This window comes from Cardiocondyla obscurior, linkage group LG01 (genome assembly GCF_019399895.1).
Source record: "Cardiocondyla obscurior isolate alpha-2009 linkage group LG01, Cobs3.1, whole genome shotgun sequence".
Lineage (NCBI taxonomy): Eukaryota > Metazoa > Arthropoda > Insecta > Hymenoptera > Formicidae > Cardiocondyla > Cardiocondyla obscurior.
Window position 1 is genome coordinate 2,374,928 of NC_091864.1, and position 17,825 is coordinate 2,392,752.

General features: G+C 50.8%; 1 protein-coding gene across 2 annotated transcripts in view; it reads right to left on the reverse strand.

Moving 5' to 3' along the window:
* LOC139105141 (pipsqueak) overlaps window positions 1-17,825 on the reverse strand; it is a 48,088-nt gene that overhangs the window by 14,324 nt on the left and 15,939 nt on the right. Inside the window, exons 1-3 of one of the 2 annotated variants that reach the window (XM_070661202.1) lie at window positions 15,168-15,331; window positions 14,761-14,905; window positions 13,860-14,024 (exon numbers count right to left, since the gene is read on the reverse strand). In XM_070661202.1, coding sequence (XP_070517303.1) covers window positions 13,860-14,024; window positions 14,761-14,905; window positions 15,168-15,202 — 345 coding nt within the window. In that variant the 5' untranslated portion in view covers window positions 15,203-15,331. Of the gene's footprint in view, window positions 1-13,859; window positions 14,025-14,760; window positions 14,906-15,167; window positions 15,332-17,825 lie in introns of those variants that run through there. The other variant, XM_070661117.1, reaches the window with a different exon arrangement.

Sequence of the window (17,825 nt, forward strand, 5' to 3'; positions counted from 1 at the left end):
GCACGACACGGCGTGACGAGAGCTCGCATGCAGTTTGCGTTGCACGCCCGTTTCTCTCTTTTTTAAATTTTTTTTTCTCTTTCTCTCTTTGTCCCTTGTTCTCCACCACTCGCCCTTTTCCTCTCGCGACGATCTACCAAGGGAGCAATGCCCATCGCCCTGCAGGGGCCGCCGAGCGATATCGCGACGCGACGCGCTGCTCCTCGCGAGCGACGACGCTCCCGTCCTACCGTATCCGGTCGCGAAGGAAGTTATATCGTTTATCACTCACCTGGCTGCGGCGTTCCGTGGGCGAGCGGTCCCTCGTCGAGACAGAAGAAGAGGAGGAGACGAAGGAGGTGGCGGAGGAAGAAGAAGAAGAAGAAGAAGAGCAGTAGTACCGGCGGCAGTAGTAGTAGTAGGTAGAGGAGGAGGTGGAGACGGAGGTGGAGGAAGTGACGGCCGGGAAACAAGCAGAGGACGAGGAAAAGGAAGAGCGAAGAAAGAAGAAGAAGAAGCGGAGACGGCGGCGACGACGAGCGAGAGGGAGGACGACGCGGAGGTGGAGGCAGAAGTCGCCGGGAAGTCACTGCGAGAAAACGTGTCGCGGTGATGGTCGCCGTGGTCGCCGACGTGATCGTCCTCGTCGCCGTTGTCGCCGTCGTCGTCGCCGTCGTAGTCGTCGTCGTCGTCGTCGTCGTGGACGACGCAGCCGCGCGAAAGCCGGGCGAAATACACGCGTACGGGAAGGTTACGAGCGCGCAGAACGAGAGGATAATTCCTGGCAGGGCCCGATCTCCTACGCGGCGAAGCCCAACGAAAGTGAAATGGCATTCGGCGCTCCGTGCTGAGGACGCACGGCATTCGGAGGAGCGAGGAGATGAGGAGAACGCGGCGTGCAGGAGGAAGCGGCGGAGGAGGAAGAGGACGACGAGGAAGAGGAGGAGGAGAAGGAGGAGGAGGAGATGGCGGCGGCGGAGGAAGAGGAGAACGCCGCGAAATTCGCCGACGTGAACAAGGACGGGACGAGAGCGCGCTCGAGGAAGCGGGCTACGCGGGGGATGCGTGCCCGACGAAGGACAGAGAGCGAGTGAGCCGACGACTTGCACGGGGGGGTTTTCGCGCGAGAGAGAGAGCGAGTGCACCTGACCGGTCGCGGCGGGGCATCGGCGGGCGAGAGCGAGCGAGGGAGACCGAAACGCGCGGGAGGACGGGGCGACGACGTGGGACAGAGAAAGGGTGACGGGCGCGCAGGGACGGCTGGGGGATGCTGATCGAGTGGAGGGGCCTCGACGAGGCAACACCACGGCCCGACGCGGTCGGGGTCGGAGGGGCGACTGGGGGCGAGCCAAGTCTGCGGCGCGCTCGACAGAAACGCGGCCGTCTCCTGCGCGGGTGCGAGGAGGACGGCCGGTGCGCGCGCGATACCCGCGCGGAAACGGGCGAGACGGACGTAGACCGGAGACACGCGGCTCTGTGTGCGCGTGGAGGCCAGAAAGAGAGGATCCGGTACACGCGTGAAACGCAGACGGAGACCCAACGCGGCTCGTACACAGGCTGTCCGAGACTGTGCGCGCGTAGCGCGAAAGAGAGAGAGAGAGAGAGAAATTTGGCTGGCACGTACAGACCGAAAGAGAGAGAAAGAGAGAGCGAGAGAGAGATAGAATAAGGGGAGGGAGAGAAAGAGATGCACCCAGCGTGACGAAGACGGATGCAGACACCCAGGAGGGTAAAGAGGGTAGTAGGCAGGGAGGGAAGGGGGACGAAGAGACAGAGGCGATTCATCCTAAGTGCAACGGAGACGATATTAGCCACTCGCGCCCGCCGCAGCGATAGAGATTGTCGTACGCACGCACGTGGGCGCGAAAGGGGGACGAAGGATTGGCAGTGGTGTACGCGCGACATCGCGTTCCCTGCGTCGCCACGAAGCCGCTGGGGTCGCAAGTGAGCCATCGGGGAATACCTCCCATTAATATTAACGGCCAAGGAGACACGTGTTGTCTAATTGTGACGTATAGATACGCGCGATTACCCGCGATCGACCATTTTCAGTTGCACCCAGATCCGCCGAGATAACGCGCGCGCGGGGGAGTTAAAAAAAGATAGACCATAAAATCGGAGTAAACAAGAAACGATCCAAGGTGGGATAGATGCCGGGTTAACGGCCGAATCTCGGAGAGTTCGCGGCCTCTCTTCAAGGTTTTATAAAGACTACTGATACGGGCGTTAAAAATTAGATTCGAGAGATGTCGCGATTCCTCTTTGATTTTCCACGTTCCTTCTTTAAAACCCGAGAGAGATGCCGTGGCTCGGCATAAAGGAAAAAGATAAAAAAAAAGCAAACGAAACGAAAAAAAAATGCCGTTCAGGCACCGTGGGGTTTCGTCACGATCCTGGCGACGGTCCGAGCGAGTTATACCCGACGAAGGGACGTCGGCGACCCGCGTGTGTGCACGAGTCGCGACGCGAGGCGAGGCGGGACAGCTCCGGAGAGACGTTAAGTCGAGAGGTATGCGGACGACAGAGAGGATCGATCTATCGGCGGAGCTTCGGAACGACGACCGGGATAATCTCCCCAAGAGAGCGTGTCGTTGTTTTCGCCGCCGTCGCGCAATCGGTATTCGTGCCGCATCGGCGCGGCGTTCGGTGCCGGCTAGCCGGTCTGCGGAACGTCCGTTCTAGCACGAAGGCTCTTTAGAGGCTTTAATACTCTTCCACGAGATATTCGACGACCGTCGCCACACTCTATCTTTCCACTAACAATCATCGACGCTACTCGATCGGTTCCCTACGAATATATAAATAAAATCGATGCTTACTTTTTATATTCGGGTTTCGTATAATATTTTTAAGCATTCGTTAGTGTTTAATAATTTTAATTAATAACCTATTACGTTCGCGAAGTAAAATTTACTTTTTTGTTCGACTTCTAGTTAGACGCGATAATTCTTTTCTTTTTCCCTTTTTTTTTTTTTTCTTAATTTTGTTAATAAATAATTGAGATTTTTATACGTTTATCTATTGAGTCAAGATACTATTTATTACTAGATTATTTATTATAGTGCATTTGAATGCATTCGAGCTACTTTTCCAGTCGAGTCTTTGTAGCGGCGTGCACGCCGTCGTCAGTCTCTCGTTACAAGCAACAGAATCGAAATCTATCCCCTTTCCTCTTATACCGCGACTCCATCCTCTCTCCCCGTTTAATTCGCATTCACACCAGACACGTCGGCGTGTTTCGCGTCTCGGGCTACGCGCGAATCGCCTTTGACTCGCTTTAATAACACCCAGAATCGACGGAGAATATCTCCGCGCGCTGAACAAGCTCCGACTTACTTAGCCTAAAATCGAGTCGGGAATTAATAAAGGAATATCGATCCCTCGCCTATTAATTAATTATATTACTCGAAATAAAGACAAAAAAAAATAATGTCACTTAAAATAAAATATCATTCATGATCTTCTCCAACAAAGTAACACGTGGAAATAATTTTTCGAAACTCGATTACGAGGGTTGACCGGTTTAAGAATTAAAGTAACGAAGTCTCCGTATTAAAGTATTAAAAAAAAAATAATAAAAAATAAAATAAAATAGTAAAACGTTCGGACATAACAATCTTACGTTCCCAACATCCCTATAACTTATAGCGGGTGCAATCCGCTCGTGCACTCCTTTCGTGGCCCGTTTGTAAACAAACTTTCCCCGTCGGAGATTTTTCGTGCGCGCTCGTGAAAGTTGCCAGCGACGGGCGCGCGGAAGAGGGTGGAATATTTTTTCTTTTTTTTTTTTCGCTGCACCGAGCGATCGTTTACTTCGACACGTTCGACCCGAGACGCGTTTCCTCGGCGCGGTCGCTTCGTAAACGCACGTACGCACCGCACGCACGGTCAACGGCGATCGGCGTCGAAACGGCCGGCAGACGGCGAGTTTCGCGTCGCTGCATAATTGCATTTAATCCCACGTAATAAAATATTTCGCAAGTCGTGAGCCTTTACGCAACCGAATGTTTAGCGATAATTACTTCGACGCGTCGAATTCGAATGCGTCTTCTTCGGCGATTACGCGGGTGTAATTAACGTTTCAGCCGCTGCGAGCGGATCAGCTGTGCGAGCTTTCGATTTGCGAACGTTAAAACGCGACATCAGACGACGACGACGTTAGAATGCCCGGGGCTGGAAGAGGCCGCCGCGAAATGATACGACGGAGGAAGTCCCTCACTTATCCGTGTAATAACGATCGTTAATTTGTAATGCCGGGAGAGGCCTCGAGTCTCCGAGGTAATTTGCGCGGCTTGAAAATTCATGTCTCGCGCGAAGGTACATTTTCACGTAGACGCGAAACGCGGAGATCACCGGGGCTGGAGGAATACCGCCCCGTGCCGCTTTTCGGCCGGCGCGGTTTCGAATTCCCGCGGCAGGTCTCGGGGACACGTGTAAAAATATGCGTTAGATGGATTACGAAGCCGGAATTCTCCCTCCGTCCCTTCCGGCGGACCTTTGAGGGATCTTCAAACGCGCGTCAAACGCAGCGAGGGCATCGGCGGCGGCCGTTATCCAACGCTAAATCGCGGTATCACGAGACGCACGGGGTGGCCGGCGGGGGTGGGACCGGGCCGGGGGGGGAGAGTGCGGGAAGAGGGAGGGAATCGCGTAGTTTAATAATTCGAATCCCCGGAGCGGCCCGGTGGACATACGGGGACGATCGAATTACCCCTTCCGCACGCCCTTGACGGGCCCTCGGATCATTCCTCCCTCGGGCCGTCCCTGCGTACCGAGCTGACTCGACTCAGCAGCGATCGAGTGGCGGAGAGAGAAAGAGAGAGGTCGGAGGTACGAGAGGGTCGGATTCGGCAGAGCGGCGAGAGCGAGGAGGAAGGACCGAGAGAGAAATGCGGCGGAGCGCGCGCGAGGGAGATGCGATCGCGTCGTGGGTCCAGAAGGGGAGGCGGAGGCGCGGATAGACCGGAGGGGGTGCGGAGATGGGTGGGTGGAAGAGCGGCGAAGCAGCAGCAGCAGCGGCGGCGGCGGCGGCAGCAACAGCAGTGGCGAGAGGGAGAGGGCGAGGGGTAGGGAAGACGTGGAATCGTGGGCTGTTGCAGAGCTTGCGCGGACAAAGGGAATCTGCGGCTCCAGCCGCTCTCGCGCGGCCCTCTCCTTCTCGCCCGTCACCTCCTCTGCCCTCCGCTCGCCCTCGTCGCGCACACACGCGTGTGCAACGACGTCGCTCGCGCGCGAGCACGCACGCACGCACGCACGCAATACAAACGCGGGGCGCGCACGCCGCGTTGCAGAAACCGCGGGTACAGTCGGCGGAGGAAACGCGCGAGATGATCACCGAATCGCTTCTCTTTCACCGTTACTTCTTCGCACTTGGCCTGCCTCCTCCCCGTCCGCCCCCCCTCGCGCATCTCTTGCGTTTCGCTTCTTCTACCCTTCTTCTAGCCGGGTTGACCGCGGGGGAGGGAGATAAGGAGGCTACGGTCATGAAGTCATTCCGCGACCTACAGAACGACCGGCCCGGTACCCTCGTGGCGAGCGGAATTATCAGTCGCGAGTATATACACGGCGACGAGAATGGAATGAGAAAGGGAAAGGATGAAGCGTACTCCGCTTGAAAGCGAGCGATATAAATGGATCTATTATAAGACACGGGTACCTCACGGGTCGTTTTTTGATCCTTCCCTGTTCTCTCTCTCTCTTCTATCCCGTATTTGTTCGCTTCAGCAAAGGTGGAAAGGCAGTTCTGCAAACCTAACTCTTATTCTCGCAAACATACGCACGGGAGGAAAAAAAAAAACGCGTACGCGCAAGAGAATTTGAATGTCGGTCGATTAAAGGGGGAGAAGGCGCGTTTCTACGTTTAACATCGTCGATGACAACGCGTTCGCCAACGGGTCTCTTTTTCGTAGGCCGAGATTTAAGCGGGGCTCTTCCCCTCCTGGTCCCTCTCCTCTTCCCTCCCGACAGCGGCTGGACCAGCGACGAGACGCAGACACCCGGTACAGTCGCGCGAGTAAGCCTCGTCGAACCCGCCGTGATTTCTTTCCCTTCGCGTCTTTTATCTTTCCGCCTCCCCGGTCCCTCCGTTTTCCTCTCTTCTTTTTCGGTTTCGTCGCCCTGTCTCGCGCGGGATAACCTGCCCGGTTCGCCTACAAGCCGGAGGTGCTTTGGACCAAGCGCACGTTCCGCCATCCGATCGATGTCGCCCGCTACGAAAGCATTCTGCAGCGGTCGCAGAATACTCGCGGCGTCGATTAACAACAACAGCAGCAGCTAGCGGTAGACGGCGATTCCGCAAAAAAAAAAAAAAAAAAAAAAAAGGAGCAGCACGGAAAATGCGTTCCGTTCCGTTCCGCGGATATTCGCGGCCGCGTGTCGCGGACACGCGGCGCAGCGACGCGGTGAAACGCGGACGCACGTCGCAACGAAGACGATTAAATTTAACTAAGGGCAACTCAGTTTCTGGACCTTTCACGCATTTGGCGTTACGGAGAAGCGCAGCTCGATACCGATCTTTTCGGTTCTTGGCCCTCCCCCTGAAATATTTGGAACGACGGACACGCGAAGAACGCTTTTGTCACGACGCGACGATAAACGTTAACATTAAGCGCTGGGTAACTGACGAACGCGCATTGGAGTATCATGAGCGGTGTTTCATTTGCAGAATATTAGAAAAAAAAAAAAAATGGGTGAGATTGTAAATGAATTACGTGCGGAAAGTCTGAATCTGAAAAATTAATCAATAGCTAAACTGTGAATTTAATGCACAGAAAGCAAAACGCGGAATTACATCTCGCGATTTTTCGACCGTCACATATTTTTGGTGACTTCGACATATGATAAATGCAAAATATCGAATTCAATAAAACATTTTCAATTAATTATATTTGCTAATCATTTCTCTCTTCAATTTCAGTACCATATCGGAATAATTAAAAGCAATCGAAATAATTAGTTTGTCCGATTAATAAATTTGGTAAAATGCACGAGGACGTTCGTACAGTTTTCTTTATTAAAAAAAAAAAAAAAGAAAAAAAATAGTTATTTGCAGCTTTTAAAGTAATAATAAATTTATTTGGCGATCGTTCAAGAGGAACCTCCGCGTGTTTCTCGGGGAAAAAAAAGAAAAAAAAAAAATACATGCAGTTGATAAACGACAAAACAAAATTAAGATAATGGATTTCGCAATTCCAGCTTCTGTTACGCTGTTTCCAGGCAGGCAAACAAAAATTTGTGTTAATAACGTCGGCCTGGGACGCGAGCGAAAATGAGGAGGAAACATGGCTCGGCGATCTCGCCGAAGAGCGTCGCGTGGATATCAGTTAACGTTACGATTATTGATTAAATCCGGCGGAGTTAAAACATATAGCTACACCGTCTCGCAGTAGTCGCGTTGCTACCCCCTTGTATCGATTATCTCTCACGTAGCAGGCCCCGCCAATATCTGCGACACATTGTGAATTTCGGGAGTTAAACCGCGCTACAGTTTCGACTCGATAAATCCCTTCGCGACCCTTTTTCCACCCCGTCACTCCCCGTCTCTCTCTCTTCCTCTCTCTCTCTCTTCATCTCGCTCTAATGTTCATCTCGCGCATTACTGCATTCTTCCGATCCATGCCTATTAGCTTTTCGATGTAAATTAAGCCGACCGATGAAACTCAAAGAATCAGAAAGTCAAGGTTACAGTTACTCGCTGCGGGAGGAGCCTTCAAGTGTATTTAAGATACTCGAGAAATTCAATCTTTGTCAATAAGTCGCCGGCTTCGTTCGATAAAACGACGGGGGAATACAATAATGTAAGGTCTACTTGTTTGGCTTAATTACGATGCTTATTGTACAACCGCGTTCTATTCCGGGAGTCTAAAAGGCCTTCGCGTAATTAAAAATTAATCGGCTTTTTTCGCAGGGATGATGCTCTACGAGCGTCGACGTCGGATCATTTTCCCGAGATCTGTAACGTATCTGGGACGACCCGATCCTCATCCGGCCTGACCAAAATAAATCGGTTCGAGTAAGAACAATGACGCTCCTCTTTTCCTCTTCATCCTCCGTTTCGCGTAGCGAGAATTTCTTTCGAACGATCGTAGAAAGGATACCGTCGATCGAGAGCGAGGACGGCTCTGCGACCGTTTCTTTCAAATCGACGATCACGAATGCTATCACTTGCTTCACCGCGTGATATCGGATTAAGATGAGGAAAGAAAAGAACGAATAAATGTTTAATCGTTATCTCGCGCGGGTCTGGATCAATCGTTTTGGGTCTTCGCAGGCGAATGGGATTTACGGGCCGACTTTATAAACACCCAGTACATCGGCTGTGCACACAAGTGCGCACGGTGTGCCGCGATGCACACGGGAGATACGCGTTTTCTTCGCGTGTCGTCGTCTCTCTGCCGTGTCAAGGACAGCGAGGGACGGATCCGACGATTTGCGCGGGCTTTCTTCCGAAAATGAAATGCGAAATGCATCTCGCGTCGCGATCGCCAGCGTAATAGCGGCTCTTTTGCACGTCAGATGTATTCGCGGCCCTCTTGGATTGTGAAACTTCCACGAAAGCTAATTTCAGCGTCGATCGGTTACGCACGGAAAAGTCGCGCATCGATTTTTAAAAACGACAAACGGATCGCGTGCAAATAAAAAAGAATAAAAAATCGCACGATCTGATGATGTTTTTATAAAAATTAGACAACGTTGGGAGCTGCGGATATTTTGCATGCGAGCAATTTTTTTTTGTCTTCGCGTAGAAAAATGTATGTAAAATAATGTTAAAATAATAAGAGCCTCGAGATTGCCACCAGAAAGTGGAAGTATATGCGGAGCAGGGGAGTTCAATTTAATCCGAGTGTACGGCATGAGGACTTGAGAATGTCTCGTATATAGAGTGTCCCGAAATTATGTACAACTACCATAACGCTTCAGTTTCCTTTATAAAAAGAATCCACCGAGATCGTTAACTCTCGATTAACACGTCTACTTATTATAAACCTTTCCATTAAAATTCCATGTAACAAAAAAAAAAAAAAAAAAGAAAAAAACGACGACACGGAAAGCGTCAACTTTTTGTATCTCGAACAAATAAATAAATATTTCATTACCTCGTATCGTTTCAAATTTTTTCCAAATGATATTTATATATACATATGGAAGACGGCACTTCGGCAGTTTATTTTACGGATAAATTTGCATTGTTGCATTTTCGGTCGACCGCCGAGTCGTCGTGGAGTAAAACGTTACCGATAAAAATTCCAAATATATATACATATATTATAAATACGTCGTTCCTTTAGGGACACCGCGTAGATGCGATCGGTTTGTGTCGCTGGCTGGCGGGCAGGCCGAAATTGCGCCGGGAGCGAATCCTGGGAGCAAGATACGCGGCTTCGGGCTTCGGGTCGAGTAAGCACCTCGACGAGGGGCACCAATCACGGGCGCGAGCATCGTTGCGTGCCGGCACGTCCCGCTTGACGGAGCGGGGCGAAAAGGGAGGTAAAAACGGCGAAATGACGAGAGAGCCGGTGTCGGGGGGGCTATCCTTCGCGACCGCGGGCCGGCGGTGTGTTTTCGCCCGCGCGCAGGTACCGAGGGAAGCGCGACAGCGGGACGCAAATATTCAATCACCCGGCACCCGGGTTCAAACAGTCTGCTAGGTCCGCGCCGAGAATGAAAAAGAGAGAGCCCACGCGGATGAAGGAGGAGAGGAGCCGGAACGCCGGGGCGACAAACAATCGCGCGCGCCCGTGAAAAAGCGAAATAGGTTCCTTCCTCGATCTCGAATTCCCGTCCGCGACGCTGGCCTCGGCTCGTTTATATTATTCCGCCGAACGTAAAATTGCACCGGGAGAATCCGACGTTTATCCTATCAATGTGGCCCCATTTACATTTTTTATACCGCGCGAATCAGAAATGAAAATTGAATCCTCCCTCCCCCCCCCTCTCCCCGTTGCCTCCCCCGGGAGATTGAAGATTTCCACGATGGGGAATTAAAAAGGTGGCACTTGACGCTGGACCCGACCGACGTTATTTAGCGTACTTACGAGATATCCTGCGTATCGAATTTCAAAATTAAAATAACTTAAAATAAATTGGCGTGTATAATTATTCTTTTAATTCGACGAGTCGCAATGTAAATTTCCAAAAAAAAAAGAAAAGAAAAGGAAAGAAAAAAAAAATTTAAAAATTACACCGTAATAATTTCCGCAATTTAAATAAAGCAGGAAATTCGAATTCCGTCGTATGTCGGCAGGGTTGTCGGTCGTTCTAGTGTCGAGAACTAAGTTCCAGTTGACAAATTCTGAAGTTACGGTCTGTTTGTCATGCGTGGGGACCTCGCTCTTCTCAGACGCTCTTCGCTTCAACCCCGACGGGGTTGCAAGAAGGCACCGATACAAACCGCGTTTGTCCTTCATCGGCGAGTTAATTCAATAAAAATGAATGTCGCAGTAAAGAACGCTGATAGTTACGCTCGAGGGTTACCTTTCGGTTTTACTTCGATCAATCCGCGAGACGCCGAGCGACGCCAACGCGCCGAAGAAGGAGGGAAGGGAGGGACCGTGCTTGTTGGTTAGAAAGATTTAAATTTGGCACCCGAAACACACGACGAGGCATCAGGTTCGTCGTCCGGCCGCGTCTCGTGCGCGATCTCAAATAGCCGGCCGAGGTATCCCCCTGCGTTTCACGCGAAAACCACGGCGAAAATAATCTCTACGATAAGTCGCCGTGACCGTGTTTTCTACATCCGGCTCGATCTCCGCGGCTCGGCGGCGAAAAGGAGCCCAGAAGAAAATACACAGTTATACACTTTTGAACCCGCAAGCATTTTTCTTTTCCTCTCGGTGCATTCTTCCAAAATTAACAATTATAATTAACGACGATGAAAAGAGAAAGAGAGAGAGGGAGAGAGAGATCAGAGAAGAGAAAGCCCGAGAATTGAAGCTAGCTGAGAATACAGATTATTTTTAATCGGGGCCAACCGCAAGCAGAATATGAATTTATTTTCATTTCGATAATTTTTGTAAGCGATGCATAAATGTATGTTTGTTATATTTTTATGCCGCCATTGTATCGCAAAATATATGTTATAATTCACATTTGTTTCTCATTCCATTTGATTTGTAATAAAATATAAAATGAGATAAAAAAAATAATAATAATAAAATAAAAAAAAAGAAACTGCCGGCCGGTTGTATAGAATTTGTTTTAACGAGTAAATTACAATGCCGTTCTGAGGCGCGATAAATTATTCGACAAAAATTCCTGCGCTTCACACGGGCGTAATGTTAATTCAAACAATCGAGTCAGAAACGAGCCCCGGCAACGCGGATAACTCGCGAAATAAATTCCACGCGGTGGCCAGCTTTGAATGAAACGGTACAACGCGACGGCGATTGCGTCCCGCAACGTTTGGGAAATTATTGACGGCCCGCGGAACGATTGTACAAAACTAATTTATTAATCGAGCAAATAAATTCTCGCGAGATCGGTCGAAACAGAGGCGCAAGAATACACGCGCGTCGCCGGTCCACCGTCGTCGCAATTATTTCCGCAAAATTCCGGAATCTAAACGACGCTTCACGTGCAATTACAGCCGATATTTTCAATAACATTCTCGGCGCAATTAGTCCGAACAAGTGCTCGTACGCAGCAGAATTTAATACGGACAATTTACGTCGCGATCGTTGATAAAATTACTGCCGCTCCGTCGCCTGCATTTCCTGGCGGCGATAAAATATATGCGGCTCGCATTCTTACGGCGGCGATAAGCAGCGCGAGCCTCGCGTCAGTCCGAAACGACTGCAACGGTCAACGGACGCGCGCGTACGCGTTCTCGCCGCGAATAAATCGGGTTGGATTTCGGCCGACGTGCGCCGGGCGAAAGCGGCGTAATTTCGAGATGCAAGGGAGCGGAACAAAAGGCTAAAAGACGAGAGCAGCTGTACCTCTTATCGCTGACGAGACATCCTCGGGGCAGGCCGGCAATCAGCGAGCCTTCTTATCTTATCCGTGTGTGCGGCGATATACCTGGCGTTGGGCCTCCCCCCCCTGCTTTCCGCGGAAAATCTGGATCATTCGACGACACTCAGGAGACACCACGGTGCACGTGCACGCACAATAAACTCGTACGCGGCGTTCGCGGCGGGCGCGATCGCGGGGGAGAAAAGTTTTTTTTCGGGCGCGCGCGTCGCGCGACGATAAAGGCCGGACGGCGGGCGCGATATCGCCGAGACTCCGCGAAAAGCCGAGCCATGCGTGCCGGCCGGCCGGCCCACGGCCAGAGCGGACATTTCGAACCGCGCACTGGACGTTCGCAGCGCGACGCCGCGGCGGGCGCGCGAGCTAAAGTTCCGTCGATAGCCGACGTCGACTGTTGCCAACGTCAAGTCGGTTCCTAAAGCGCGCGCGCTTCGGTCGGTAAAACCCTCGCCCGTTCCTCGCGTTCCGGATCCAGCGAAAACAGGAAATGACGCGGTGGTAACGGTCAAATAGCTCCCGCGGCCGGTAACGGCACGATCGTAGCTAACTGTTGAAACGCGCTGGCTTTTCTCGGCGCGTAAGAGTATCGAACGTCGCTAATATATCCGTTACCGGAAACACGTATCCCGCTTCGAAAGAACGCAACGTACCCAGGCAGCATTACTAGGTTTCGACCGTCAATTCGTCTTATTTAGAGTTCGAGTAAATACATAGTCGGAGCTAATCGAGTGCTTTCGAAAATGTTTACAGGTCCTGGGAGAAGGGGGAAAAAAAAAAGACTTAGGTGGTAGCTACGGATGGTTTCCGGCGAGAAAGTATCCTCGGCATTTCTTTCACCGCTGTACGAATTCCAGAGGCGCGCTAAAAAAAAGCCTCAGCTAGGATTAAAGGCGCTCGGAGTCGTGTAAAAAAAAAAGAAATAAAAAAAAATAAAAAGAGAGAGAAGGAACCACCGATGTAGGTGTACTTTCTCGCCGTTTCGAGCACGCTGATGTACGCGAGCGGCGGTATCGAAATGAAACGGAGTTTCATCTCTGCGGAAATTGCGCGGCGAAGGCGCAGAGAGATAAAAGAATCCGGCGGAGATAATCGCGATTATGAAGAGACTGATTTGCGAGATACGAATCGTCCTCGGGTCATCGGATTCAACGGAGATTCTTTTTTTCGTCGAGCTCTCGATAGATAAGGCCCTCGCATCATCATCTCGGGTTTCGTACGAAATCGCTATCGATTTGACGAAAAGTCGCGGCATAAAACACACAATGCGTCGTAATAGCACGTAAGCGCGATAAGATAAAACGAAACGATCGCGCTCGTCGTTATTTAATATCGTGATTTAACATGCGCGTACGAAAATCGGGGAACGCATCGGCATTTTCGATGCACAACGGAGGCAACGAAGAAGCGTCAACCGAGTCACGGTCGGTACCACTTCGAAATGATTACGAACTGTGACCATTGGCATCGCTATGCTTCGTTCTGAGCTTGGACGGCATCGTAACGGCAACGACACGTGACACCGGGCGTCATTAAAAACCCGCTTCCCAGAATGATTTCCACGTCGCGCTCTTAAAAGCAGACCGTTCGGTACTTTTGAAATACTTAAAAGGCACGAGGGCGAGAATACATCGTCCCGCTGATCAGCAAATCGATAAAGGTATCGGCATTCTAAAATGAAAACCAGCTACGAGAGCGGCTCGCTAGCTCAAATGCGGGATAAAGAAGCTTACTCGTGATTATACAGCTTCGCATCAGCGCGACGCTTTCTCGGGTTATCGAGTACGGTCGCGTTTTGGCTCATCGTCGCTTAAAAGCCACGTCGGATTCCGTCTCTCGAGGCTGACCCGCGCCGAGGGAGAGAAATCGTCGCGCTCGCGACGCCGGCTCGACCTTATTTCTCGCTCACTCACCTGAAGCTCTGCCTGTGAAACTTCAATCTCGCCGCGGTAGACGAACTCGATGATGAACTTGAGGTCGTTGAAGCCGACGTCCTGCGGCATGATGATCGTCGGGTGCTTGCAGGGGTTCGACAGCAGGAGCTTCTGGAAGTAGGAGCTGCATGCCGAGAGCACCACCTTGACACGCGGAAGAAGCACTTTTAGATATGTAAACGCACGTTCGGCGATCCCGATTAAATCACGACGTGCGAGGGCAGCGGGGCAAAGGACGCCCCGCACGTGCATCGCGAGATCGTTTTCCATTTTGCTTTTCGAAAACGCGCCGGGACTGCCAAGCGTTTCGTGCGCGCGAGTTTCCTACGCGTTTCAAGCCGAACATCGGTAACTCGATTAGCTATCGAGAATCAGAAAGCGTGCACTAGTAGTCGGGGATGCACCCGCGAGTGGAAATTATTTCGACGGCGTGCAAAATGTCGCAAGTACGAATAATCGCTGGAGATCGACACTGGATCGCGGCCGCGGGTATCCGCTGTACGTGTTACGTTTCGCACGATGACTTTGAACAATCAGAACGTAGGTGCGAGAAGCACGGAGCTACTAGGCGATGCTTGAAATTAACGATATGTATTGATATTTTTACTGAATAAACTTTACCGTACAAAACTGGATAGTCCTTTAATTCATTTTTGCTTAAAATTTAGTTCGGCCGTTCTGTTATATGTCTTTTTTTTTTTTTTTTTTTTTTTTTTTTTTTTTTTATAAGTAACACGTTGCTGAAATGAATTTGTCATCAGGCGCTAGTATCTCGTTTCCTCTTGAGATCGAGGTCCGACGTTCGATTCCGCGAGCGTTGTCGATCGCGGTCGCGTTATCGATCACTGTCTCTCTTTCTTTGTCGCTTACACCGACCTACCTTGTGCGCCTTTAACGAGGCCTCGTTGCACGCCAGGGTGACGTCGACGAAGGCCTCCGTCTGCAGGAGTTGGTGGAACACCGACGTTACATTCGACTGGTAGTTGTCCCAGCGCAGGCAGTAATGCTGCCCGGCCATGCCGCCGCTGCAACAGAAACAGGAAAGATCGATTGATGCTGCTGCCTTTTATTTTTCTCTTTTCCCGAGTGGCTTTTCTCTCCGCGTCGACGGATTCATCGAAAAGTCATCGGCAACGACGACGACCCTAAGAGACGACGCGTGATTCCCTTCCCTCTCCTTTCCTCCGGCTTTTTTTTTTTTTTTTTCTTTTTCTTGCCGCGATAGTCATCCCCGTTGTACCGTTTCCTTCGCTAGGAGAGATCGATCCGCGGAGAGCGGGACAGTACCTGTAGTGCACGCCCCAATAACGATCTGTCTCCATGAAATATTGGGTTTCTTTTTCCGCCACGGCCGCTGAGAGAAGATATCTCCAAGAGGTTTTATGTACCGACGATATTCGCGCGAGTGCGAAAAGGAAAGACAGAGAAAGAGATAGAGAGGAAGAGAGAAAGAAAAAAAAAGAAAGAGACAGAGATAGAGAGAGAGAGAGAGAAAGAAAGGAAGAGAAAGAGAGACAAGATAGGTAGGTACAAGGGTTTTCTACACGCCGCGGGGGCGGCGAAGCGCGCGGGTGGCGGAAACGAGAAGGAGATGAGAGGGATAAGACGAACGAAGGGACGAAGGCGACGAAGGGGGGAAAGGGGAAAAAGGGATGTACGGAATAGAAAGGGGAAGAAGATCGATGTGGGGCGCGGCGCGGGGAGATAAACGGAAGCGGCAAAGGGAAGAACGGGGAGAGCGGCGGGAGCGGGAAGAGAAAAAAGGATCGCAGTTAGGGCGACGTTACTTCCGGAAGTTTCGTAGCGCGAGGCGCGGGAACACAAGAAAACCAGGAATCCACTTTTCGCGTATCACAGCCGGCGATAACGGTCGCGGCTGATCGGACTTCGGACGCCGCGAAATCGGGACCGTGCGGGAAAGAAAAAAAAAAAAGAAAAGAAAGACGCGGCGGAAAGAGCGAAATGTCCGCGGGTCCAGAAACGGGATCGGTTTCGGCACGCGCCTCGAGCGCGACGCTTCGGGCGTTGGTCTGCCCACGTCGCGACATTCACCTGTTCCGTGGACCGTGCTTTATCTGCTTCTATCTATGACTCTTTATACCGGGCCATTCCGACCGTTATCTGTCCGTAGGAACACGGTCTTTTATCAGTTGCTTAGACGTTGCGCCGATAACGGGGAAACTTTAAGCTCGCGCCTTCTGCCGCCTTCTCTCTCTCCCCCTCATTCTCATGGCTCTCCTTCCCCTGCTACTTGCGCTCGTTTCGACGCTCGTCGTTGCCTTTCATCCGCTCGCTCGCACGCTCGAAGAACAGCTAGAAAATCTCCACGACACCTGGGATCTTATTATCCTCGTAATTAATTGCCTACGGAATATACCCTTATCGACACCTACAGCTACTTGACGAAAATCCCTTTGAAATGAACCGAAATTAACTTAAGCGTGATCTCCGGGCGCATAACTGCCTCCTCTCGTTTATACAAAAATTTTAATTCCCACCTTTGAAAATTATCCCATCTACCACTCCCGTTTTTTTTTTTTTTTTATTTTTCAGTTTCCTCAGCTTACGATTACTTGAAAAGGCTGAGAACGTAAATGTTGACCTTTCCGATCTTTCTTCATATTTTATCGCGCAAATAGAACGTTAATAAATATATTTATTCCTACCCGAGCTGACTCCTCGCCTTCGAAACTCCGTTTCTTTTCCGCGATATCTCCGCGCCCTTCGTCATCCCTTTTACGTCTCACTGTTCACGCTCGCCACCATCTGCCGTTTCTCCGGCTATCCTTCTTCGAGGGCCCTCGACGCGGACGCACCTGCGAGCGGCTCGCAGGTAACGCACGTTTTGTGAATGTATGCGAGCGCACCTGACGCACTTACTTCGCCGACCTCTATCTACACTCGCGCCGTACGTACGCGCGCGTGCTGTTTCACCTGTGCATGATCGATTATTGCGAGAAATCACAACCGCGTCCGCGCCGGCGTTCGAAACCCCCCGCGAGACTTTCGGGAAAAACTTTTTTTTTCGAGACGCCGGCTCATTCGTTTCAATCGGATCCCCTGAAATTTCACCTTCGAGCCCGCGCCGTTTGCTATCGCGGGACCAATTGGGAATTTCGAAGTTGCCGTATAAAGCTCGCTACCTGGGGGTAATTCAATTAATCTTAGTTGAATTAATTCCCCGTCTGTTCTCCGGAATCGATTCTAAGAAAGGGATAAATTAATTGAATCGGGGGCATCACGGTGCACAAGCGTGTCCCGAATTTTCTTTTTCCGAGTTCGAAGAGCATCTTCGACGATGCATCGAGGCGTCGTTTCGGGCTTTTGTTAATTCAAGGAGCGCAGTTACGCAGTTACGTTTCGCAAGGGTTTTTCTTTTTTTTTTTCAACGTTTGGGGAAACTTGGACTCGCTCGAAATCTCTTCGTGAAGTCGAAATCGCCGCGGATTGCTTTACGCCCGTACGGCGAGTTAATGCGTGCGTGTCGCACGGCACATAGACACGCGAATCGCGTAACAGGTACACGCGCGCGTTGATATGAAATTGGGTTACCTGGCGTGCCGGCTGCGAAGACGCGCTGATAATGCGTGATAACGGGAAAGAACGACGACAATCGATCGCGCGGCGTTGTAATTTTCTCGCGGCCTTCTTTCTTTTTCGCCCTCCGATTCCGATTTATCTAATCCGTCATGTCGCAACGGCGTGATTTCGCAGCACCAGGCAGCTTCGTAAACTGGCAGGAGGAAAGCTCGGGAACGCATTGTTACGCCGATAATAACAGAGTTCTTACTTTTTCTCGATTTCAACTTTTATCGATACGCCGCACAGATAGCTGATAAAAAGATATTTTTAAAAGCGAGAGAATGATAGATGGAGACATTTAACGTATTCGCTTGCGATATCGCGCTTCTTGCACCTTTTTAGCAGCCGAATCTTTTAATAATT